The sequence below is a fragment of the Leucoraja erinacea genome, chromosome 36 (genome assembly GCF_028641065.1).
Source record: "Leucoraja erinacea ecotype New England chromosome 36, Leri_hhj_1, whole genome shotgun sequence".
NCBI lineage: Eukaryota > Metazoa > Chordata > Chondrichthyes > Rajiformes > Rajidae > Leucoraja > Leucoraja erinaceus.
Window position 1 is genome coordinate 9,835,120 of NC_073412.1, and position 27,123 is coordinate 9,862,242.

Here is a 27,123-nt window from a genome sequence, read left to right on the forward strand (position 1 = left end):
CTCAGTTTGCTTTCATGAGTACACATCATGAATATGATTTACATCCTCCGTGAACAGACTCAGTCACTGCCTTACCTGACTGCTCATGAATCATCAAAGAGGCAGTTTTATTAGCAGCATGCTTTTTAAACATCTTCTCTGTAGATAGAGGGACGGACATCTTCATCTTTGCTCCTAACACAAAGCTTTCAAGTCTTACTCTGAATCTCATCCATAATGCCGCAGTTTCTTATATCTCAGCTTCTTTTTTGAATGCCATGTTTAGTTCAGTTTAGGAAAGCCTTTTGTTGCAAAACATTATTGCAATACAGTGATGTTTGACTGTTAATTGTGTGTATATATTTATACAATGGTATATGGACACACTGATCTGTTCTGTATTTGTGCCTACTATGTTCTGGTGTGCTAAAGCAAAGCAAGAATTTCATTGTCCTATCAGGGACACATGACAATAAACCGTCTTGATTTCTTGATATCTTGATCTTAATATTTATATTTCTAAGATGCCATATTTGCTGCATAAAAAACTCCTGTCAACAATAATAACCTTGCCAGAGGAATGACTCGCGAGTGAGTGGTATTAAAATTGATTTCTCTAACTTCAAGTACCTTGCATTCCCCCTATCTCCATCCCTCCCCCACCCAAGTTGTACCAACATTAAAGTTGTCTTGTTGAGTCTCATTGTCTGTAACTCATTTTCACCTAGCCCACGGCTAACAAGGGCTTATTTACTTTATCATCAATACTTTTTTTGCATATCTTTCATTAATTGTTCTAAATCCCTCTACATCACCGTCTGTATCTCTCCTTTCCCTTTCCCCTGACTCTCAGTCTGAGGAAGGGTCTCGACCCGAAACGTCACCTATTCCTTTTCCCCGGAGATGGTGCCTGACCCACTGAGTTACAGGTGAACTGTTCAAAGTTGGAGAGGAGTGCAAGCTGTCAATGGGATTCTGCCAAACTAACAAACAAGTCCTTCTTTCAGAAATTCAAACGCAATGTTGTTGCTTAGTTATCCTGTTCAGAGATTACACCAAATACAACGGTTACAGGCAGCAGGCAGTCAATATATATAATATAATATAGGGGCAGAATTAGGCCATTCAGCCCATCCGCTCTTCTCTGCTGATTTATTTTCTCTGTCAACCCCATTCTTTAATTTTACTTTTAGTTTAGAGATACAGCGAGGAAACAGGCCCTTCAGCCCACCGAGTCCGTGCTGACCAGCGATCCCCGCACATTAACACTATTCCACACACACTAGGGACAATTTACAATTTTATCAAACCAATTAACCTACAAACCTGCACGTTTTTGAAGTGTGGGAAGAAACCTGCGCAGGTCACAGGGAGAGCGTGCAAACTCTGTACAAACAGCACCCTTAGTCAGGATGGAACCCGGATCTCTGGCGCTGTGAGGCAGCAACTCTACCGCTGCACCACCGTGCCAATATGGGACCCACACAAAGTTCAAATCACAGCAGTCCTTGACTGCCATAAAGCATTAGTGCCAACCCAAGTCCGAATTAAATTACAGCATGAAATGCTCTCAATCAGTTGGCCTCACTCAGAACAAAAAATGTTTCTAAAGAGCGTCAGGTCAGCAGCTGAAAGGCGATATTCTGAGTACAGAGTGGCCCTTGGTCATACATGTCGCCTCCATGTACAAATTCCATCTTTTACTGAAGCCTTGTCTTTTACTTCACTGAACACCACCATTTAAATCAATATCAGTGCGACAATCCCCCAAGGCGGTTGGAACTGAATGAAGTTCAGCCACAGTTAGAAGGTGCACTGTCCTCAGAATCACGACATTAACGTACACACAGACAAATACACATCGAGGCATTCCCGAATGGCCACGACCGTGGTGCCCACCTGGAAGACCCCAAGGCTCGGCAGAAGCCCCCGAAGGGCCACCAGACCAGGGTTACAGCAGGGACGCAGGACACAAGGAGTGGACTGGTCGGAGGGTGGACCGGGGTGACATCTCCAATGCTTTCAAGGTCGGCTGCAGGAGTAGCCCCCGGGACGCAAAGATGGCCGGGCGGGGAGAAGGACGTTGATCGCGGGCCAATCCAGTGGAGGGTGATGGAGGAGGCTCCGCGGGGCGTGGCGGGATCGGGAGCCGCTCCAGTAGACCAAGCGCGCGGGCAGACCGGGCTTTGGAAAGGGCGCCAACACATGTGTCAATATGCCTGCGTGTGTAAATATGCAAAAATAATGTCACTGTGCAGTTGCACACATGCCAAATAAAGCTCCGTGAAATCATTAAAACTCCACATGTGTGGTGATGCAAGGCCTTCACATGACAGGAAGACTCCAAATGTTAGCGCCTGGAATTCAACCATCGCAATGATTCTCCCAGCAGCCTGTAAATCACTTGCTCCGGTTCCATCCACTCAACGTTATGAAGGCATTGGAAAAAGCAAAGCCTCTACCATCCGACAGTGGCGTGCTGTACGTGAACAACTCACCGGAAACTCGTTCACCAGGTTCCAGCTGAGCTTCTGGGTTAGGAAGCGCGTGATGCCACAGCCTTTCATGATCTGTGGCAACTGTGCAGAATATCCAAATGTATCTGGCAACCAGAACTGTAAAATGAAACAAAATAAGGTCTCATTTTGATCTGGGAGTACTCGTTAGCTCCACACACAAGTCAATATGTAAATTGTATTAATACAGAATAATTAAAGGGACTAGAGTAGAAAAAAGGAATTGCAGATGCCGAGTTACAAATGGAGATGCAGAGTGCTGGAGTAACTCAGCGGGACAGGCAGCATCTCAGGAGAACGTGGATAGGTGATGTTTCAGGTTCATAAGTGATAGGAACAGAATTAGGCCATTTGGCCCATCAAGTCTAATCACTCATTGAATCAGGGGTGATCTATCTTTCCCTCTTAACACCATTCTCATGCCATCTCCCCATAGCCCCCTGACACCCGTACTAATCAAACTGAACCTAAGGACCCAATGCTGAGTTGGTACGATTACCCCAAAAAGTTTGAGAGAACGAGAATCCAAAGTTCCCGTTTGCTTTCTGAGGAAGTCCAGTGGTAAGAGTCACGTGGACGTCAGTGAAAACGGTGAACCGTGACCAGTTTGTGATATATCACTTGAATATATTGCAAGGTGTAGGAAGGAACTGCAGACGTTGGTTTGAAGAAGGGTCTACTCCTCCATTCAATCATGGGTGATCTATCTTTCCCTCTCAACCCCAAGTATATCCAATAAATCTAATTTGTCCAGAGCCGAACAACTGGTTCACCTGCTGACTGCCAAGAACTCTGAGCGTCTTAGACTAAAGCAGTAAATGACTTCTCAACATACATCTAACACGGGCTGTTGGCAGCGGCAGAATGAACCAAGTGCATGAGACAGTTTTCAATTTAACAAATACATGGACAATACAAGAAGGACCTGGAATGAAAAGGATGATATGAGCGGGAAGAAAATAGCAGTCAATTTAATAAGGGAACCCAAAAACTGAATACAGGTGTGGATATGTTATGTGGAGAGCAAGACAACAGGTGGGGACTAACTGTGGATAAAGGTGGTCTTCAATCACAAAGGCAAAGTATCAGTGGACAATGGGACCTGATGCACAGAGGTAGCAGGCACATAAACAGTCTGGTGAAGGGTCCCGACCCAAAACATCACCTATCCATGTTCCCCCAGAGATGCTGCCTGGCCCGCTGAGTTACTCCAGCACTCAGTGTCTATCCAGAGCACATAAACAGTTGGTTAGTAAGGCAAACGGGATCTCAATGCTCATAAATAGCAGCTCAGACACCAAAAATAGAGAAGTTATTTGGAACTTGTAAAGGACACTATTAAGGGCACAAGTGCAATGTGACATCCAACACTGGAATCTCACTTTAGGAATGAATGCAGAAAAGATTTATTATGGGTTGAAGATCAAAAGTGGTTAGATTGGCGAGGTTGAGGTTGTTTTCCATCGTAACCTGATAAGAATGAAGAGAAGGATAGTGCTGCCATTGGTACACAACAATGCTGGAGAAACTCAGCGGGTGCAGCAGCATCTATGGAGCGAAGGAGATGGGCAATGTTTCGGGCCAAAACCCTTCTTAGTGCTGCCATTGGTTGGTGCCAAGGACAAAGGAGGATGAGAGGAATTTTTTTTTTGTTTAATGCAAAACGATAAGAGTATCAATGAGCGCTATCAAAAGGGAGCAAAAGACCAAGTGGTCAACGTTGCAGGTCGGGACCCTTCTGTACTTCTTTCAGTCGCGATCTGAAACATCAACCGTCCATTCTCTCCACAGATGCTGCCTGACCCGCTGAGTTCCTCCAGCACTTTGTGTTTTCCCTCAGTATCTACAGTTTCTGTCGGTGAGACTAAGCGGAGACTGGGCAATCGTTTCGCCGAACACCTCCGCTCGGTCCGCAAGAACCTACCTGACCTCCCGGTGGCTTAGCACTTCAACTCCCCCTCCCATTCCCCGTCCGACCTCTCTGTCCTGGGTTTCCTCCATGGCCAGAGTGAGCAACACCGGAAATTGGAGGAACAGCACCTCATATTCCGCTTGGGGAGTCTGCATCCTGCGGGCATGAACATTGAATTCTCCCAATTTTGTTAGCCCTAGCTGTCTCCTCCCATCCCCCAGCCCTCGGGCTCCTCCTCCTCCTTTTTCCTTTCTTCTCCCCGCCACCCCCCATCAGTCTGAAGAAGGGTTTCGGCCCGAAACGTTGCCTATTTCCTTCGCTCCATAGATGCTGCTGCACCCGCGGAGTTTCTCCAGCATTTTTGTCTACCATCTACAGTTTCTCGTGTCTCTGCCAAAAGGGACGTGGATAGAGATCTGAGATGGAGCATTGTTTGCAGGGCAGTCGTGAAGACCAGGGGTACACAACTGAAGATTAAATGGGCTGAATAGCCTCCTGTGCTATGATTATACTAAAACCTCAGAGATAAATTGCATTTAGTGGAAGTCGTGAGGAATTCTAATTTAGATAGAACTAATTTAGATAGATTTCTTTTCAAAGAGACTATGCTGAAATTACAGGGAGATGAAGATCTGGTTCATACACCTCAGTACTCACTCACCTCAGCACAATGTCTTCCAAACTCCTGCTGGAAGAACGCTTGACCCTGGAGGAACTGCCGGACCATGGATTCACCAGAGGGGAGGTTTCCGTCCTGTAGAACTGGCACATTAGTGACTTCTAATGGACAACTGTATGATCCCATAACAATCCCAATAGTCCCAACAGCAGCAGAAACTATTTGGATTTCCAAATACATATTAAATAAATGTAACTCCCCTGCTATTTCTGCCAGCTAACACAAGATTGCCACCATCAGCATACCTTCTCCCTCCTCACCCGTTTCAGCATTTCACACAGACCACTCCAGTCATGAATCCCACCTTCGGCCCACTGAGTCTGGACCGACCAGCGATCCCCGCACACTAACACTATCCTACACACACACACACACACACACACACAAGGAACGATTTACAATTTTATCAAAGTCAATTAACCGATTGTGGGAGGAAACCGGAGCACCCAGAGAAAACCCACGCGGTCACAGGAAAAATGTACAGAATCCGTAGAAGCAGCACCCGTAGTCAGGATCGAACCCGGGTCTCTGGCGCTGTAAGGCAGCAACTCTACTGCTGAGCCAAGGATGCCGTCCAAGGATGGCATCTAGACCAGGCAGCACTCCCTCAGTACCACACTTAAAATATGAGCCGAGGTTTCACCTCAAATCCCAAATAAGACGCAATCACGTAACCATTAGACTCATCGCCGGCAAGGATAAGCTGACGTTTAATGTAATACAGGGTGGAAACAGGCCCTTAAGCCTAATTTGCCCCAAGCCAACCAACATGCCCCATCTACACTAGTCCCACCTCCCTGCATTTGCCCATATCCCTCCAAACATATTCTACCCATATACCTGTCTAAATGTTTCTTAAATGCTGTGCTAGTACCTGCCTCAATTACTCCATCCAGCAGAACCTACCACCCATGTGTAAAAAAGTTGCCCCTCAGGTTCCTGTTATATCTTTTCCCCCTCACCCTAAACCTATGTCCTCTGGTTCTCAATTCCCCTACTCTTAGTAAAAGACTCTGTGCATTTAGCCTATCTATTCCAATGAGGCCAAGTAGGGCATGCAGTATTTTCCAATCATAGCTCTGATACTTTACCATTTCCACCCAGGTGCCCCCCACAACGATGAACTGTCCTTTCTCAGCATACTCCTGGATTTCTGCGTACAGTCCCGGGTACCAGCTCTTTACCCACTCCAACTGCTGCGCCTGTTCAAGGGTGAAAGAAAGTGTGAATGATTGTGACTATTTGAGCACTGATCATTCCTTAAGTGCCAGAGAGCTTCACAAGATTATGCATTTGTTCAAATTTTATCCGCTAATGCTCTTATGAAGTAGCTAGTGTTTATTTGCCACATTATAGGCACTTTGTAAACAAAGATTATCATCCGATTATAGGACTTTTCACATGGTGCTTGGCAGAGCACAAATACAATAGAAATTAACACCAAATCAAAGGTTAGTAGGTTAATTGGCCTCCATATGTTGCCCCTAATGTCATTGTCACACAGCATGGAAATTGTCTCATTGGCCCAACCAAGATGCCCCCTTTACACTAGCCCCACCTGCCTGCGTTTGGCCCATATTCCTCTAAACCAGTGGTTCTTCACCTTTTTGTAATACATACACGCATACGTGGACAAAATACCGTATGTGGTATGTACCTTTGTTAAACCCCCTTTTCACGGTGCGACTTGACGCAAGAGGTAACCAGAGTTTGACATCGTGGGAACCTCGTGCGGTAACAGTACGGCATTCGTGGACCACCGTGGCGCTAACGGCAGGTAATCGTGTACCTTGGGTACTCGGGAGAAAATTCAAACATGTTTGAATTTGTCCAAGAGTGTCTTGTACACTTGTGGTTGAGCATTGCAACATTTTATGAACGAAGTGTCCCGTGCGATATCCGTAGTAACTCTTGCGGTCACCGTGGGAACTCCTGCGAACGGTGAACCCGGAAGTTGGATAGAGTGAATCCAGCCAGTTTGCTATTTACATACAAATCTAATAAAACTAGCTAAGCATTTCATTAATGTCAGTGTGTCTCTTTTTGTCTGAAAGCAGTTTCTAACTGGAGGAACTCCGCGGGCCAGGCAGCATCTACGGAGGGAAATTGACAGGCGAGCCTTTCCTCAGGCTGCCTTATCTCTCTACCCCCCCAACTCCCACCCACACACACAAATACTGGAGAAACTCAGCGGGTGCAGCAGCATCTATGGAACGAAGGAAATAGGCAACGTTTCGGCCCGAAAAGTTGCTTATTTCTTGTGTATGTTTCGGAAGGAACAGCAGATGCCGGTTTAAAGATAATGAGTTCGACGGCAGGCAGCATCTTTGGGGAGAAGGAATGGGTGACATTTCGGGTCGAGACCCTTCTGATATGCTGCTTGTCCCGCTGAGCTACATGTTGTGTCTATCTTCGTTTTAATCCAGCATCTGCAGTTCCTTCCTGGCCGAACCCGATTGAAAGATGAGAGGCTGGGCGATAGAAATCATTAATTGAATTAAATAACTAGATACCTGTCTAATCGTATCTACAGGATTGTACAGGCTAGATGGAGGAAGAATGTTCCCGATGTTGGGGGAGTCCAGAACCAGGGTCCCAGTTTTACAGTCTACCGTGGGAACTCTTTAATTACAGCTGGAAACCTTCAGTTTCCCAGGGGGTCGGGACGGGACTGGAGTTGGGAGGGAAAGGTGGGGGAGTCGAGGGAGAGGAGGGGGAGACAGATGGGGGTGACTTCATTTACTGGCGGTGGGTGTCTGTCACTGAAACAGGCAGGTAAGATTTCGCATCCACCTTGTGTGTGCCTCTCTCTCTCTCTCTCTCCCTCCCTCTCACACAGACATGAATGGAGGAACTCCGCGGGCCAGGCAGCATTTACGGAGGGAAATGGACAGGCGACCCATTCTTCAGGCTGCCTTATGTCCCTCTCTCCCCCCCCCCCCCCCCAACTCCCACCCACACACGCGAATGCTGGAGAAACTCCGCGGGTGCAGCAGCATCTATGGAACGAAGGAAATAGACAACGTTTCGGCCCCGCTGCACCCGCTGAGTTTCTCCAGCATTCGTGTGTGTGGGTGGGAGTTGGGGTGAGGGTGGGGGGGGGGGGGGAGAGAGACATAAGGCAGCCTGAAGAATGGGTCGCCTGTCCATTTCCCTCCGTAGATGCTGCTTGCCCGCGGAGTTCATCCATTCATGCCTGTGTGAAAGAGAGGGAGGGAGAGAGAGAGAGAGAGAGAGAGGCAGTCCTGGTCAGTCCTTTGAAGATAGACACCAGTTGCTTGGAGCAACTCAGCGGGACAGGCAGCATCTCTGGAGAGAAGGAACGGGTGGCGTTTCGGGTCGAGAGCCTTCTTCAGACTGAAAGTTTCACCTCTCAGTAGATCATAAAATAACACAATAATCACGGTCAATGTGAGATACAGTGTTTATTCATATTTGACAAAATAAAAAGACGACTTCTTGCACATATTGAGAGAAGGTGCATCACACCAAACAACATTTGTCTAAAAAAACACAGATTATTCTTCAGCTCATTAAAGAGCTCGGGTGAAAAAAACGAATATAGTGTGTGACAACAAAGTAACATCATTTGTGCCACGTGATTAACTACACTACAGTCCACGATGTTCATTCGGGAAAGATCGGGAGACGGACAAGTCACTCGCACAAATGACAGAATTGCCGAGTACCGTGGGAACTCTTTACTCTACCCCCGTTATATCGTGTGATATCGTGCTAGACCACGACCACTCCACTCTGGCTACATCTTGCGTCAAGTCGCCCCGTGAAAACGAGCCATTAGGTTCCTAAACATGGGCTCACAAATGGATATGGTATTTAGGACTCCTTCATGTCCCCCTGTAAAGCCCCAAACACCCCCCCCCCCCCATAGGGGTCCTGACCCCCAGGTTAAGCACCACTGCTCTAAACCTTTCCAATCCATGTACCTGTCCAAACGCCTTCAAAATTGGGGTCATTTATTTTAGAGAAATATGCTTAAAGATTTCCACAATGATGCAAGAATGACAGATTGGCAGACCAAGAGGGCAGGCATTAAGTTAAATGTTTTTGCTCCCCAGAAAGTTGTAAGCTCCGGGGCAGACTAAACATATGTTAGACACCGACTTTCTAAAGGAGATCAATGAACTGCCGATGCTGGAAGCTTACGCAAAGACAAAGTGCTGGAGTAACTCAGCGGGTCTGGCAGCATCTGAGGAGGGAATGGACAGACGACTTTTTGGGTTGGGACCCATCTTCGATGAAGAAGGGTCTCGACCCGAAACGTCACCTATCCAGAGTCTGAAGAAGAGTCCCGATCTTCAAGGGGTGATCTTACTAAAGTTTTGTGGTGCAAATCAGCCCTGCTTTTGAGGCTAGAGGCAATAGTGAGGTCGTTATGAGAAGCTTCCTTTGGGGAAGAACATTTTAAATTCATTGTTCTTTCTTCCCAGACAATTTTTCACGTCAATGTTCCGTCAACTGTGGGTGTGGATGTGCTCGCTGGTCTTTCCCCATTTTTGGTTCATTTATAATTGCAACAAAAGTCCCAAAACATCACAATCAGTTCCTTACCGATGTTGGGGAAGTCCAGAACAAGGGGTCACAGTTTAAGGATAAGGGGGAAGTCTTTTAGGACCGGGATGAGAAAAAAAAATTTCACACAGAGAGTGGTGAATCTGTGGAATTCTCTGCCACAGAAGGTAGTTGAGGCCAGTTCGTTGGCTAGATTTAAGAGGGAGTTAGATGTGGCCCTTGTGGCTAAAGGGATCAGGGGGTATGGAGACAAGGCTGGTACGGGATACTGAGTTGGATGATCAGCCATGATCATATTGAATGGCGGTGCAGGCTCGAAGGGCCGAATGGCCTACTCCTGCACCTAATTTCTATGTTTCTATGAGACAAATACACAGACAAATACACACACACACACACACACAGACAGAGACACAGACACATAGACAGACACACACAGACAGACACACACACAGACACACAGACAGACATATATATACAGACCGACACACACAACACACACACACACACACACACAGGCACACACAGATACACACACACGAAGGTCAGAATGAACCTGGGTCAGTGGAGCGGAGACATCATCTCTACCAACTGCACCACTGATGGTTAGAAAAAGTGCACAAAGTGCTGGAGTAACTCAGTGGGTCAGGCAGTATTTCGATCATCAACGATGAGGGAATGCTAATACATTTCCGAGTCAATGCAGCATGAGATAGGAAGGAAAGCTGCAGAGGGCATTGCCTCATGTGTAGGAAGGAACTGCAGATGCTGGTTTGAACCGAAGATAGACACAAACCGCTGAAGTAACGCAGCGGGTCAGACAGCAGACTGAAGATGGGTCTCGACCCGAAACGTCACCTATTCCTTTTCTCAGAGATGCCGTCTGTTCCTCTGAGTTACTCCAGCTTTTTGGGGGCATTGCCACCTTTGTCCTTAATGCTGGTACATGACCTGGGTACAGGAAGTGTTATGGAAGTCAATGGGGGAAAAATAATTTCCCTTTTTTCACGCTCCCTCAGCTTTCACTCTACAAGATTTAAAAAAGACTCGAGAATCAAAATAAGAGAAGTGATCGTTTTACCTGTGAGCAAGTGAAAACAAAGCTTGGGTTTTTCTCCATTAGTCGCAACACAGACACCCAGCTCCGAGCACACTTGCGGATGGTCTCTTCATACGGCCATAACCACGCTATTCAATGGGAGAAACACTTTAATAAATGAAATGCAATCATGCAGGAAACTGTCTGACAGACCGACCGATCTCTCCAGCCTGTCCCAGCAATCGGCTGAAACTGCTCCACACACAGTATAGAACATCGAACAGCACCAGACCCTTCAGCCCACCATGTCCAAAATGGTTTAAATGCTTTTAAATATATAAAAGATACATAGTGGAATACTAGGCTAGGTTGTAGCTTGTAATTCATCTCACGCAGGCCTTCATCAGTGGATAATAAGAGAGAGACAAGCCCAGACTTGCCTCAGTGCTGTATATTGAGACAATGACAATGGACAATAGGTGCAGGAGTAGGCTATTCAGCCCTTCGAGCCAGCACTGCCATTCAATGTGTATTCTCCCCAATCTGTACCCCTGTACCCACAGAGGGTAGTTGAGGCCAGTTCATTGGCTATATTTAAGAGGGAGTTAGATGTGGCCCTTGTGGCTAAGGGGATCAGGGGGTATGGAGAGAAGGCAGGTACGGGATACTGAGTTGGATGATCAGCCATGATCATATTGAATGGCGGTGCAGGCTCGAAGGGCCGAATGGCCTACTCCTGCACCTAATTTCTATGTTTCTATGTTTCCTGCCTTCTCCCCATATCCCCTGACTCCACTATTTTTAAGAGCCCTATCTAGCTCTCTCTTGAAAGCATCCAGAGAACCTGCCTCCACCGCCCTCTGAGGCAGAGAATTCCACAGACTCACCACTCTGTGTGACCAATGCCTTTGAAATGTCTTGTACCGAAAGTATCATCTGATAAGAGACAGATGCCTTTGAAATATCTTGTCTTGAAAGTACCAACTGATAAGATGCCTTGGAAATGTGTCTACTAATTGACAAGAGACAAGCTCAGACACGTCTTGTGGTAATGTGTATTGACTGTATCCTTGACCATGACTAACATCTTTGGAATATGACTAAGTGACACACACATTATAAAACACCATGCAACTCTTTGTTCATTGAAGTGGTGGCGCGGGGGAAGTCAAGTATCTGTGTTGCGTACTTGACTGGTGTATCCCCGTCACTACCCGGCCGATGATCAGTAAAGCTTGAGTTGGTCCACTTAACGTTTTTGTGACTTGTCTGTTTATTAGGAAGTGAACCGTATCATGTCGACACCAACCGTTGCAACAACCATCAATGCCGTAGACCACCACAGGCCCTTCGGCCCACCGTGTCCATGCACCAATGCCATCGAACAGAAGAGCACTGGCCCTTTGGCCCACAATGTCCGATCCCAACATGATGTTGTTATATTAATCTCGTCTGCCTGCACGTGATCCCTCTCATCTCAATGCCATGTAGTCTAGTTTTTGTCATATTGTGTTGGGCCACTTGCCACACAAACACTCAGCAGTCGGGGGTAGGGTGACGTGGCTGGGCAATGGCGGGGAGGAGTTGTCACTGGGTATAGGGGTGTGTCCGAGTAGATATAACGAACCCCGGGTCAACCTTCTCTCTCTCTCTCTCTCTTCCTCTCGCTTCGCGTGAGTGAGTGTCCTGCCACCTCAGCATGAGCTTAGCTCGAGCCCACGAGGCAACAGCCTCGCAGCAGCAACAACAACTCTGTGTTAGAGGACCAACGTGCATGTATTTCAAACCTATTATGCCTGAATAAGGTAACCCGTTTATTCACAACGTTTGGTGCCTCTACAATATCCACTTTCCATCAACTGAGTTCCAACTATGTGTCTTCGTTCTATGCACATCACACAGATAAAAATCTGTACTGAAGTTTCAACTAGACCTCTGCCTCAATTGGGGATTTCCACAGGGGGAATAGCGTCCCTTCATTAATCATCCAAAACACTCAGGTGGTCAGGCAACATCAGCAGACAGCAAAACAGAGTTAACGTTGGACCTATGTGTAGGAAGAAACTGCAGTTGCTGGTTTAAATTGGAGTTGGACACAAGCATCTCTGGAGAAAAGGAATAGATGACTTTTCATGTTGAGACCCTCTCTCCAGAGATGCTGTCTGACCCGTTGAGTTACTGCAGCTTGTTGTGTCCATTAAGGTTGAACCTAACTCAATGCCCCGGTTTATGAAAGCAAGCATTAGGGCTGGGGTTAGGGTTAGGGTTAGGGTTAGGGCTGGGGTTAGGGTTAGGGTTAGGGTTAGGGTAGTGTGTGCCTTCTTTGCCACTCTCTCTACTTGTGTTGCTACTTTTGTGGAGTTACAGATTTGGACCACAAGATTACCTCTGACAGTTTAGTTTGGAGATGCAGTGCGGAAACAGGCCCTTCAGCCAATCGAGTATGCACAAACCAGCGATCCCCGCACACTAACACTATCCTACACACACTAGGGACAATATTTTATAATTTTTACCAAGCCAATTAACCTACAAACCTGTTCAAGAAGGAACTGCAGATGCTGGAAGATCGAAGGTACACAAAAATGCTGGAGAAACTCAGCGGGTGCAGCAGCATCTATGGAGCGAAGGAAATAGGCAACGTTTCGGGCTGAAACCCTTCTTCAGACTGATGGGGGGGGTGGGGGGGAGAAGGAAGGAAAAAGGGAGGAGGAGGAGCCCGAGGGCGGGGGGATGGGAGGAGACGGCTCGAGGGTTAAGGAAGGGGAGGAGACAGCAAGGGCTAGCAAAACTGGGAGAATTCAACGTTCATGCCATCCGGACGCAAGCAACCCAGGCGGAATATGAGGTGCTGTTCCTCCAATTTCCGGTGTTGCTCACTCTGGCAAACCTACAAACCTGTACGTCTTTGGAATGTGGGGGGAAACCGAAGATCTCGGAGAAAACCCATGCGGTCACGGGGAGAACGTACATACTCTGTACAGACAGCACCCAAGCCTCTGGCGCTGCAAGCACTGTAAGGCAGTAACTCTCCCGTTGTGCCACCGTGCTGCCTGGTTCCTAAATGTAAATAACTGTATCGATGCCACATGCATGTAAATCTCTTCTGACCTGAATCGATATGGCAATGTCCCATCGCGTGCACCACATGTTGGCTCTCCCCATTCTTTTGCTGAAGAAAAGCATCGGCAAATCTGCGAGCTTCTGCAAAGGTGGCTGGGTCTGCTACATCACAGGCATTCACCATCTTATTAGCCGTGTACAGTGCCTGATAGCTGCGCTGATTCTCTGTGCCGATGTACTGGGCAGGAGGGAATGTAAAGGTGAACGAGGAGATATTAACACCAAAACTAGCATTCCATCAATCACTCTTAAAATCAGGAGTACTCGTTTAGTTTAGTCTTTAGTTTAGAGATAGAGCACGGGAAACAGGCCCTTCGGCCCGCCGAGTCTGCTCCGACCAGCCATCCCCGCACATTAACACCATCCTACACAAACTAGGGACAATTTACACTTATACCAAGTCAATTAACCTACAAACCTGTACCTCTTTGGAGTGTGGGAGGAAACCGAAGGTCTCGGAAAAAACCCACACGGGTCACGGGGAGAACTTACAAACTCCGTTCAGACAAGCACCCGTAGTCAGGATCGAACCTGGGTCTCTGGTGCTGTAAGTGGTTTAAATCAGCAATTCTACAGCTGCGCCACTGTGCCACCTCTATGTTCAGCCAGAAGGAATTTTACACAAAATCTTACTGAAAGTAATATTTCCTTTTATTTTCCTAAAAGAAAATAATTGATTCCCTTTCTAGGGCTCATTCAAATACCTTGAGCACATGAAATGCAAAAGCAAGCAGTTTAAATGTAGTGAGAACATTAGCTCATGGCAAAAGATCCAACTAGACTTGGCACTTTTCTTCCCCAATTACACCACTTGAGGGCAACTTGCGTACGTGAAAGGCACTATATACATGCATGACTATATTCGATATTTTTATATATTTCATGTCTCTTCAAACAAAAATATACCTTTTGTGAAGCAATTTCATATCCAACAGGAGGTAAATAATCAGATAATCTATCGTTTATCTGATGTTGCCAAGCTGGAAAGAGTGCAGAGAATAGACACAAAAAGCTGGTGTAACTCAGCATGACGTTTTGGGTCAAGATCTTTCTTCAGAAGGACGATCTGAAGAAGGGTCTCCACACGAAACATCACCCCTTCCTTTTCTCCAGAGATGCTACCTGTCCCACTGAGTTACTCCAGCTTTTTGCGTCTATCTACGGTTTTAAACCAGCATGAGCAACTCTTTCCTACACAAGAGCGCAGAGAAGATTCACGAGGATGTTGCCAGGACTCAAGGGACTGAACTATAGAGAGAGGTTGAGCGGGCTAGGACTCTATTCCCTGGAGCGCTAGAGGATGAGGGGCGATCTTATAGAGGTGAACAAAATCATGGGGAATAGTTTGGGTCGACGATGCTGCCTGACCCATTGAGTTACTCCAGCATTTTGTATCTATCTTCATCTGCAGTTTCTTCCTACACTATAAATTTTCAGAAGTCCATAGAAACATAGAAAATAGGTGCAGGAGAGCGCCATTCGGCCCTTCGAGCCAGCACCGCCATTCATTGTGATCATGGCTGATCGTCCCCTATCAATAACCCGTTCCTTCCTTCTCCCCATATCCCTTGACTCCACTAGCCCCTAGAGCTCTATCTAACTCTCTCTTAAATCCATCCAGTGACTTGGCCTCCACTGCCCTCTGTTGCAGGGAATTCCATAAATTCACAACTCTTTGGGTGAAAATGTGTTTTCTCACCTCAGTCTTAAATGGCCTCCCCTTTATTCTAAGACTGTGGCCCCTGGCTCTGGACTCGCCTCAGACTGGACAAGTCCAGTATTGAAGGCAAGGCTTCTTACTACAACTACTTACTTTTAGCCAGTTTTGTTGCTGCCTTTACTAAACAATTGAAAACAAGCAGTCAAAGCAATCCATACCTTTGCCATATCTGTGATGATTTCGAAGTCGGTCAGCAGTTCATGAACATCTCTGTTGAAGACCACCAGCTCAGCCTTGTGGAGAGTGAACTTGCACTGTGGGTCCGGGGGTGCGATCATAGAGCCTTGCCCTGCTCCGAACAACCCATTGCATGCCAGCTCCACGTACAGCTCCACGCTGCAGAGTAACAAAACAAACACTGTAGACTTTAGAGACACAGTGCGGAAACAGCCCCTACAGCCCACCGAGGCCCCGCCAACCAGTGGTCACTCCATAAACCAACACTATCCTACACATGGTGCCTCAGGAAGGCCGTCAGCATTCACAAAGACTCCTCACACCCTTGCAATGGACTGTTCGAACTACTTCCTTCTGGCAGACGTTACAAGGCCTTCTATGCCCGCACCTCCAGACTCAGGAACAGCTTCATTCCCAGAGCTATAGCGGCTCTGAACCGGCCCTGCTGAGTGCCCCCCACCCCCACGGACTGTCTCCCTCGGATGGTCACGTCACACAGACACATCTGCACTTTGGTCAGTTTTGACTATTTTACTGTTGTAATGTTCTTAGTACAAACCATGTTCTCGGGTTATCTAAACCTAAATTTTAGTAGTTATTTAAGTTATGATGTCGGATGGAAGCTGCGTACCCAAATCTGGTTGCACTTATGTGCAATGACAATAAAATATATTATTATTATTATTACATTAGGTACAATGTACACTTTTGTTTTTACTAAAGTTGGTTAACCTACAAACCTTTATGTCTTTGGAGTGTTGGAGGAAACCAGAGCACCTGGCGAAAATCCACGCAGTCACAGGGAGAACACAAATGTTCTGTACAGACAGCACCCATGGTCAGGATCGAATCTGGGTCTCTGCCGCTGTGAGGCAACAATTGTACAGCTGCGCCACTGTGCCACACCCAATAGGTTTAACAACTACCCCCAGCAAATCCAGGTAACTATTACAATTGCAGTAACTGCATACCTGGAATGTGGCAGCTAGTTGCAATTGAAGAGCCATTTTGGCCATATTTCATCTCACGACTAACATTGGGAGAAGGGTACAGGAACAAAGAATCATGGGTTCAAGGTTCAAGAACAACGTCTTGGCATCAACCATCAGGCTCTTGGACACTGCATAACCCTACCCCAGCAACCCCAGGTGTCAGGGGTTATGGGGAGAAGGCAGGAGAATGGGGTTAAGAGGGAAAGACAGATCATCCATGATTGAACGGTGGAGTAGACTTGATGGGCCGAATAGCCTAATTCTGCTCCTATCACATGAACTTACGAGCAACGACCAACACAGACCTTGTTTAGTTTGCTCTATGTACTCCGCACACTTATGGTTTGGATTAATTTAGAGATACAACATGGAAACAGGCCCTTCGTCCCAACGAGTCAATGTCGACCATCGATCACCCTGTGTTATCCTACTTTCTCATCCACTCCCTACGCACTCAAGGCAATTTAGAGGCCAATTCACGTACAAACCTGCACGTCTTTGGCATGTGGGAGGTGCTGTCTGTACAGAGTTTGTACGTTCCCCCTGTGACCTGCGTGAGTTTTCTCTGGGTGCTCCAGTTTCCCCCCACACTCCAAAGTGGCCTGCTACTGCATTAAAAGATGCCGACCAATATTAACGTGGATTAAAATGAACCTATGGAAACAGAGGGTGAAACTCTGGGGCTTAGACAGAATTAGGTTTTTACAAAACAAACGAGAGAAAAGTGAAGAAACATAACTGCTGCACATCCTAAAGTTATCATGTTACTCATTTCACAGAGTAACCTCAACCTTTTCCTAAAGGTGTACTAATACCAAATCTCAAGAGGATCCTAAACCATATAACGGTTTTCTACGGTTGGGTAAGGTTGCTGACCTGTGAGCTTCTTCATCTGTTAGATTCTCTGAGAGAATGTAGCTCATCTTCTCCCCTTCTTTCGTAAGGCCCTGAGGATAAATTATTTGTTATCAAAAAAAAAGATATTGCAAGAAACACTGACTCCCCTTCAATTAACATTTCGGCTTTGGTACAGATTCAACATAGAATTTCATGTGTGATTTTCAGAGATCAGCAGTAGTGGATGAACAGTGCTTTGCTTACTTGCCATCTACCTAATGCTATCTAATACTAATACAATCCCCTACCCGAGTCACCCAGCTAGTTTTACTGTTCATATCCTCTCGTTATTGCTTCCTCCACAGCCAAGAGAGAGAGTGTTAGATTTAGCTCTTAGGGCTAAAAGAATCAAGGGATATGGGGAAAAAGCAGGAAAGGGGTACTGATTTTAGATGATCAGCCATGATTGGATGACGAAGCTGGCTCAAAGGGCCAAAAGGCCCACGTCTGCACCTATGTTTCTATGTTTCTGTACTGTTGTCATCCTCCTATAATTCTATGGGATACTCATCCTTTTTAACGTCAGTGCTGTGAAATACTATCCTCTCAGACAGCTCCTTATTTCCCTAAAAGGACACAGAGTGCAGTAGTAACTCAGTGGATCAGGCAGCACCTCTGGAGAAAAGGAATAGGTGACTTTCGGGTTGGAGGGGAACAAAGGTGAGGCCTCTGTTGAGGACAGACTGTTCTCTATCGGAAAGGAGGAGGTTAGGGGGGTATGGTGAAGACACAACGGTGGGGGGTGCGTGTTGGGGTGAAAGAGGGGCAGGGGAGTAGATGGAGGAGAGGTCCTGCATCCTTCTGCAAACCTCTATGTTAAATGCCTGGTGTTTGTCTGTGGAGTCATAGCCAAGGGGTTGGTATGAGGAGCTGGTGCCTGGACTCAGCATGGTAGAGGTCAGTCCACTGGACTACAACAGCACCTCCCTTGTCAGCAGGTTTAATGACAATGTTTCGATTGTTGCTGTGTGCAGAGGGCTGTGCGTTCAGAGGGGGTGAGAATGGAGTGGGTGAGGGACATAAGGAATAGTAGAATTAGGCCATTCGGCCCATCAAATCTACTCTACCATTCTACCATGGCTGATCTATCTCTCCCTCCCCACAACCTCTGACACCCGTACGAATCAAGGGTAAGGGGAGTGGAGAAGTCAAAATAGTTGATGTTATACCGGCAGTTGGAAATAAAAAGGTCCAGAGGGTAGAAGGCCGGCACGTGTGGTCCACGGGGAGGGGGAATGTTGGAGACAGGAGGATTCCCATTCTGGGCAGAGATATTGGGGTTTCAGCATGAAGGATTGTGCTACAAAAACAGCTGTGTAAATCTATCATACCTGTACTGGTGAGCTGTTCCTCCAAACCATTGCCTCCCCTTCGCTCTCCCACACAAAGTGCACCTCTTTGCCTTTCCATTCCTGTGGAATGCTGAAGGTCACCCTGAACCAGGAGGTCCACCATCTACAGCGTAAACAAAATGGCAATTTAACAAATGGTATACAATTAGAATACACTTTACAGTTCATGGATAGACACACAATGGTGGAGTAACTCAGCAGGACAGACAGCACCTCTGGAGAGAAGGAATGGGTGATATTTCAGATCCAGACCCTACTTCATGGGTTCTCTCATTGTCCAAAGTGTTTGATCATCTTCCCCAATATCATATCATAATCATAATCATATTATGGTTGCCTCGCCAAAGGTCTGTCTGTCTTTTTGTCTTTTTTGATATTTTTAGTGTGTTTTAAAAGGTAAGTGTTAATGTTCTCTGGTTTGTTTTATATGGAGGGTGGGCGAGGGGGTGAGGGAAACTTTTTTCTCAGTCTCTTACCTTGCCGGAGATGCGATGTTTTTCCGGATCGTATCTCCGGTTGCTCTGCGGCCTAACATCATGGAGCTGGAGGCCCTGCTCTAGACTGACTTTGAGCCCCACCGCGGGGCTGTGGACTTACCATCGGAGTCGGCGATCCCTTGCCTGGGATCGACGCTCCAAGCACAGCCTGCTGATTTCAACATCGAGGAGCTCGCAGTCTCAGGTAGAGACCGATGTCAGGAAGTTCCAAAGTCGCAGAAGGTTCGACCAGCCCCAACCTGTGGCCCCGGTGGGGAGCTGAGATCCCCCCCGATGCGGAGGGACTGACAGCCAGCTAAGGGAGTCAAGGTCACCCCGACAACGGAAGGCTCGAGGCCCCCGACCGCAGGAGAACAAAGAAGGGAAGAGATTGAACTTTTTTTTCGCCATCCATCACAGTGAGGAATGTGGAGGAGTCACTGTGGTGGATGTTTATGTTAATATGTATTTTGTGTGTTTTGTTGCTTTTTATTGGTATGACTGTGTGGCAAATCAAATTATTCGTATGTTGCAAAACATACTTGACTAATAAAGTATGATTATATGATTTTGATATATTTTTTGACTAAAGGCCTGAGCTATTGGTGGAGGTTGAACAGGCAGGGACTTGCAGCTAGTGAGGATGAGGAGTAATCTTATGATGTACTGTGTAAATAAATGTATAAGATCGTGGGGGGGGGGGGGATAGAAAGAAAACACAGTTGTTTACTGGAGTTGGGGAATCAAGAACAAGGGAGGTTTAAGTTGATAGGGAAAGATTTAATATAAACCTAGGGCAACTTTTTCCACATGGAGCTGGCAAAGGAGGTAGTTGTCGCAGGTACCATAACAACATTTAAAATATATTTGGACAGATATATAGATAGGAAAGGTTCAGAGGGATATGGGCCAAACATAGACAGGTGGGACTAGTGTAGATGGGGCAACGGTCGGCATGGGCAAGTTGCACCAAAGGGTCTGTTTCCATGCACAATGATCAGTCAGAAGAAGGGTATCAACCCAAAACATCACCCATTCCTTCTCTCCAGAGATGCAGCCTGTCCCGCTGAGTTACTCCAGCATTTTGTGTCTGTCTTCGAATTAAACCAGCATCTGCAGTTCTTTCCTACACATCTGTGCTGTATGCTTTGACTCGCCTAACTTTCTTTCACCTTATACTTGTGAAACTACTTGGGACAACTTGCTTCAGTAAACATGCAGGAGATATACATTCTTCTCCTTGGACAGAGACCTGACAAAGCTCAACTCACAATTTAAGTTTTCCACAATGAAAAGTCAAAAAAGAAAAATAAATAAATATAGATAAAGACTTAGAAAGGCAACGAAAAGTAAAAAATAATCTGAGCACCTATTATTCTGATGAAGTTCCAATTGATATAAATACGTTCATTAATATCAAATACCTTAATGTTTGCAAATGAAATAGACATTAGACAATAGGTACACAGGAGTAGGCCATTTAATGTGATCATGGCTGATGCTTCAGATGTTCTGGAACGCTATTATTAATAAAGGCTACAGGCTGTTCCAGGTTACACGTGCCTGACTTATGGACATAAATAAATATTACATTCAAAATCCTGATCAATATAATACGTTTGTCCCGCTGAACAGCTGAACTAGTTTCTTCCAGAGAAAAAAATCACAAAAGTGCTGGAGTAACTCAGCGAGTCAGGCAGCGTTCCAGGAGGACAAGGATAGGTGACGTTTCTAGTCGGGTCCCTTCTGCGGACATCCAAGGCTCTCAAACACCTCCTCATCTGTACCCTGTGACTGTGACCCCCACAGGGAAACAGCAGCCTACCATCTCCCAGACTGTTACCGATCTCATCACCTCTGGCGGTTTTCCCACCATAGTTCTCCAACGCTGTACTGCCCATCTCCATCTCCTTCCCAAAATCCACAAGCAGATCTGCCCTGGCAGGCATTTATTCCGCCCGCTTCTGCCCCACAGAACAATTCTCCAATTGCATCTTGTCCGCCCCTTGTCCAGTCCCTTCCGACCTGCATCCAAGACACCTCACATACTCTTCAACACTTAGTTTGTGATTCAAACTAGTTTCTTCCCTCTTAGCCATCTTTCTAATTAGTCTCATGATGACATCCATCACAATATTGTGAAGATATGATTACCATAGTTATCTTTGTGTATTTTTTTAGCTTTTGGACAAAACTGACTTGGACGTTGATAAAAATATAGCCCGTTACCAGAAACAGCTTGGAAATTAAATTTGTCGGTGCCGTTTTCCTACATATACATAAGAGAGAGAGTCAAAAGCATTTTATTGTCATATGTTTTGTTTAGTGTTTAATCAAAACACAGTTTGGAAACAGACCCTTCGGCCCACTGGGTCTGTGCCAACCTATGATCACTCGTAAACCAGTTCCATCCTGAACACTAGGGACAATTTTACAGAAGCCAATTCACCTACAAACCTGCATGACTTTGGAGACTGGGAGAAAATCGTAGCAACCGGAGAAAACCCATGCGGATTTAGGAAGAACGTGCAAACTCTGTACAGACAGATTCAAACCCGGGTCTCTGGTGCTGTAAGGCACCAACCCTACCGCTGTGCCAAATTGCCGCCCCGTGTCCTGAAAAGGAACAGTGAAATTCTTACTTTGCAGCAGCTAGTGCATACTTACGTTGGTCCAAAGGAATCTCCAACTTTAGCAGCCGTAAAATCTCCATTCACTGCTGTCTCATACGAGATGCGTGACTCCGTCAGAAAACAGGACAGTGATTCAACTGGACAGTTGGCACCAAACAGCCTGTCAGATACACAACGTAACACATCATTAGCTGCTGCAGCATCAATAAATACACTGCAGTGTATTTTGTTCTAACCTTGCCACAGGCATCTTGCAAGATGTACAAAACAAGAAAATCAAAACACAGCAGATGTTGGAAATAGGAAAAAAGTAGCAGGAAACACTTCAGTTCTCAGCAGTGTGTAGTACTCGTGGAAAGAGAAACTTGATTATAATCCAGGTCAAAGGCCCTTCATCTGAACTGGGAAGAAGGTAAGAGACAAGTTAAATCTACCTCACTGGGGACCCTCGGACTATCCTTGATTGGACTTTACTGGCTTTACCATGTGCTAAACGTTATTCCCTTATCATGTAGCTGTACACTGTAAACGGCTCGATTGTAATCTGTTTAGCAGGCAACAAAGGCTTTTCACTGTACCTCACTACAATGAACTAAACTGTAAGTGTAACTGTAAAGCAGGGTTTCCATAAACAGGTCTACTTGAAGGATAAACGGGGATATTGGAGGGGAATAAAACGTGGTGTGGGGAGAACCTGGGGAAGAATGAGGGAGCAATAAAAGCTGGGGAAGACGAGAGTGACCTGAGCGAGGGTGGGGGGGGGGGGGGGGGGGTGAGCGAGGGTGACTGGGGAGGGGGGGGAAGGGGGGAGGATGGAGGATGGAGGGAGGGGAGAGGAGGGGGGGGGGGGGGGGGGGACGGGGGGGGGGGGGGGGGGGGGGTGGGGGGGAAGGAGGGGAGGAGGAGGAGGGGGGGGGCAGGGGGTAGAAGAGGGGGAGGAGGGGGTGGGATCAGGGGGGGAGAGGGAGATGGTGAGGGAGGGGGAGGGGGAGATGGAGGGGGGGAGATGGGGGGGGGTGAGAGGGGGAAAAGGGGATGGGGAGGAGGAGGAGGGGGGGGAGAGGAGGGGAGAGCGAGTAGGGGGAGAGAGCGGGGGGAGAGGGGGGGGGGGGGGAGGAGGGGGGGGGGGCGGGGAGAGGAGGAGGGGAGGGGGGGGGGGAGGGGGAGAGGGAGATGGAGGGGGGGGGATGGAGGGGGGGGGGTGGCGGAGGGAGGGGAGGGGAGAGGGGGGGGAGGGGGGGGGAGGGAGGATGGGGGGGGGTAAGATGGAGGGGGGGTAGGAGGAGGGAGGGAGGGGGAGGGGGGGGAGATGGAGGGGGGGGGATGGAGGGGGGGGGGGGAGGGAGGGGGGGGGGGGAGATGGAGGGATGATGAAGAGGGACAGGGAGAGACATTAGGAGCGGGGAACCTGCAGATTGAAGTGGAGACAGGGGGGGGGGGAGAGAGGATGGGGGGGGGGGGGGGGGGGTGGAGAGAGGAGGGAGGGAGGGGGGGAGTCAGGCGAGGGGAGGAAGCGAGAGGGAGGGGAGGGTTCACTGTCCGCCCTGACCCCGCCCGGCTCTCACCGGCCCCGCAGGTTGACGTCGGTGAAGTAGACGGGAGACACGAACTTCTCTGCCCGCTCCAGCGTCGCGCGCCGGTTCTTGAGCACCAGGGCGGCCATGGCCGGTCCCCCGTCTCCGGTCCGTCGTCTCCCTCCCGTCCCCCGGCGCTGCCCCGCCAGCCCCGGCGCTTAGTTCCGCCGCCGCCGCCCAACACTCAAGCAGCAGAGTGTTTCATTGTCATCTGTCCCAGACACAACAATGACAATCTTACTTGCAGCAGCACAACACAATGTGTAAACATAGTACTCTGTAGACAATATCATAACGATAAAATGGTCAGTGAATGTATATATATAAACACATACTATGTACACATAATAAATAAACAAACATATACATATATAGACATCACATACTGATTTAAACCAGCATCTGCAGTTCCTTCCTACATATACATATGTATACACGCACACATATGAACACATAATAAACAAACATATACATCAGTCTGAAGAAAGGTTTCGGCCTGAAACGTTGCCTATTTCCTTCGGTCCATAGATGCTGCTGCTGCACCCGCTGAGTTTATCCAGCATTTTTGTTTACCATCGATTCTCCAGTATCTGCAGTTCCTTCTTAAACATATATATGTGTGTGTGTGTGTGTGTGTGTGTGTGTGTGTGTGTGTGTGTGTGTGTGTGTGTGTGTAGCAAAGAACTGCAGATGCTGGTTTAAATCGAAGAGATTCAAAATGCTGGAGTAACTCAGCAGGACAGGCAGCATCTCTGGAGAGAAGGAATAGATGACGTTTCAGGTCGAGACCCTTCTAGGGTCATTCTTTCTCCCCAAAGATGTTACTCCAGCAATTTGTGTCTACTTATACATTATATATTTATATATATTTAAACCAGCATCTGCAGTTCTTTACTATACATACATACGTATGCATATTCACATACATATGAACACATAAAATCAAACAAACAATAATCAGCCTTAACAATTATTAGTTTGCACTAAATAATAACTTTAATAGTCTATGTAGTTCAAAGCTCCCCCCACCCCTCACTGGATTCACAATAACTTTTCCAGCTTTGCAATCGTCCTAGATATTTGCTTTGCTAAATCGTTTTTGTGTTTGCACAACCGGAAGAAGAAGTTTTACAACCACTGAGGACGTGACCTTGCTCAATGCCCTGCATCCAAATCAGTGTAATCTGCCCCGACTCTGGGGAACTTTGCTCTCCTCCCCACAGCCAGCCACTCCTTCACCCACCTAAACTCCAAACACACAATCCTCCGACAACGACACCATTCTAACACCCAAATATTTGGCTACACAGAAGTTAAATTGTGCAAACTGAACTTTTTCTAAGTACTGCCTTCTCCTGAATTCATTTCCACATACTGCTACTTCATCCTATCCCTCCCAACAAATGTCCAAGACACCTCACACGCTCTTCATCTCTTCATTTACTTCCATTTTCTAGGCTCCCATTCTCTCGTCAGTCTGAAGAAGGGTCTCGAGCCAAAACATCACCCATTCTTTCTCTCCATAGATGCTGCCTGTCCCGCTGCGTTACTCAGGCATTTTGTGTCTATCTTCAATGTATAAACCAGCTCCTTCCTACACCTTTTCAAGTACTTTTCTCCTACGGTGTGTGTGGGCTCCACCTTTCCTTGATCATCATTGCTGGCTTTGATTTGTCCTTTTTCATACTTTTCATTCATTTGTTCTATGTACGGTGTAACTAGCCCAGTGCTAAAGACCTGTGCAGACCAACCAGCTGGAAATATTCAAGGGCATCTTCAACCTCCATGTCTGATGATCCTGGGCCCAGCAAATACACTAGATGTGCATATAGACAAAGCACAGCTTCATCTGAAGATTTTTTTTTCTATTGTGTGTTACATTAACATATTTTTTCTTGCAGTCACCTTTCTGTTAGAGATTTTGTGTGTAATTTATGTATAAGCAATGATTTTGCATTTGTCTAAGTCTGTGCCTGTGATGCTGCTACAAGCAAGGTTTTAGTTGTACCTGTAGCTCTGGACTGAAGGGTCCCGACCTGAAATGTCACCTTCATTTAGTTTAGTTTATTATTGTCACCCTGTTCTCCAGGGATGCTGCCTTACCCACTGAGCTCTCCAGCACTTTGTGTCTCTTATACTCTAGTCAACCAGTATCTGCAGTCCCTTGTTTCTAATATATGTTATATAGATACATACTAGCAAAGCTCTTGTGTCTTGACCAAGCGTAGACTTGGCGATCATTTCGCTGAACATTTCTGGCCTACCTTGGCCTACGCAATCTAACATTGCCAAACATTTTAACTCCCCTACCCATTCCCACACTGACCTTTCTCCCCTTCTCCCCCCCCCGTTCAGTTTCTCCAGCATTTTGTGTCTATCTTGACCCTTTGTGGTTCATCCATTCATTCAAGGTTTCAAGGTCAGTTTATCGTCACATGTACCAATTAAGGTACAGTGAAATTCAGATTGCCATACAGCCATACTAATAAAGAGCAACAAGACTCCCAAATACATTTTTAACATCAACATCCACCACAGCGACTGCCCCACATTCCACACTGTGATGGAAGGGTCAAAACAAAAATCATTCTTCTTCCTTTCTTTGTTCTCCTGCAGCCAGGACACTCGAACCTTCCGTTGTCGGGACGATCTTGGTTCCCACGACCGGTGGTTGAGCCCTCTGCATCGGGGTGATCAAGCTCCCGCATCGGGGGGATCTCAGCTCCCCCGCGCCGGGTGATCGGACTCCCGAGTGAGTCAGGGCTGGTTGAACCTCCTGCGGCTTGGAGCTTCCCGACATCAGTCTCTACCCGAGACTGCGAGCTCCTCGATGTTGCAATCCGCAGGCCGTGGTTGGAGCATTGGTCCCAGACAAGGGATCGCAGGCTCCGATGGTAAGTCCACGGCCCCGCGGTGGGGCTCAAAGTCAGTCTTGAGCAAGACTCGCAGAGCGACCGAAGATACGACCCGGAAAACAATGGCATCTCCAGCAAGGTAAGAAAGAGATTGAAAAAAGTTTCCCCGACCCCTCCACCAGAGAACATTAACACATACTTTTAAAACATTCCAAAAATAACAAAAAGATGAAAAGACAGACAGACTGTAGGCGAGGCTGCCACTGACGGCACCATTACAGGTCCAACTAAAACCTTCCTTACAGTTTTTAAATGCACCTATCTCCTTTCATGTCATCATCTTTTCATTGTAGTCCGAGACCCGTCACACAATTCTGCAGTTCAATCAAAGTGCCTGCACAAAGTACGCAGACTCCCTCTTGTGTTCAATGTTTTTATTTTATGATCAGATCGCCTGTCTCTGATGCAAATGATACATCGGACATCAAACGCTATTAATAATGTTGGGCATTGTATACATTAGGCAAATAGTGTTCCATGTAGCAAGGCTAATATAAAACTCGGAGGGGATTTTAATTTATGTAGACTGGCAAACTCAATTAGCATCTGCAGTGGCTTATGTCTGGATTAACACACCTGGTGTCGGGTACCAGCAACAGTAGAACT

The 27,123-nt window shown here is 46.9% G+C and overlaps 1 protein-coding gene across 1 annotated transcript in view; it reads right to left on the bottom strand.

The window, feature by feature from the left end:
• man2c1 (mannosidase, alpha, class 2C, member 1) overlaps positions 1 to 23,729 on the bottom strand; it is a 66,035-nt gene extending 42,306 nt beyond the window's left edge. Inside the window, exons 1-10 of the mRNA XM_055662648.1 lie at positions 23,594 to 23,729; positions 22,063 to 22,188; positions 18,899 to 19,022; positions 17,547 to 17,617; positions 15,660 to 15,837; positions 13,770 to 13,959; positions 10,701 to 10,807; positions 6,178 to 6,288; positions 5,069 to 5,161; positions 2,478 to 2,594 (exon numbers count right to left, since the gene is read on the bottom strand). Coding sequence (XP_055518623.1) covers positions 2,478 to 2,594; positions 5,069 to 5,161; positions 6,178 to 6,288; positions 10,701 to 10,807; positions 13,770 to 13,959; positions 15,660 to 15,837; positions 17,547 to 17,617; positions 18,899 to 19,022; positions 22,063 to 22,188; positions 23,594 to 23,691 — 1,215 coding nt within the window. The 5' untranslated portion in view covers positions 23,692 to 23,729. The remainder of the gene's footprint in view (positions 1 to 2,477; positions 2,595 to 5,068; positions 5,162 to 6,177; positions 6,289 to 10,700; positions 10,808 to 13,769; positions 13,960 to 15,659; positions 15,838 to 17,546; positions 17,618 to 18,898; positions 19,023 to 22,062; positions 22,189 to 23,593) is intronic.
• Positions 23,730 to 27,123: the final 3,394 nt, after the last annotated feature.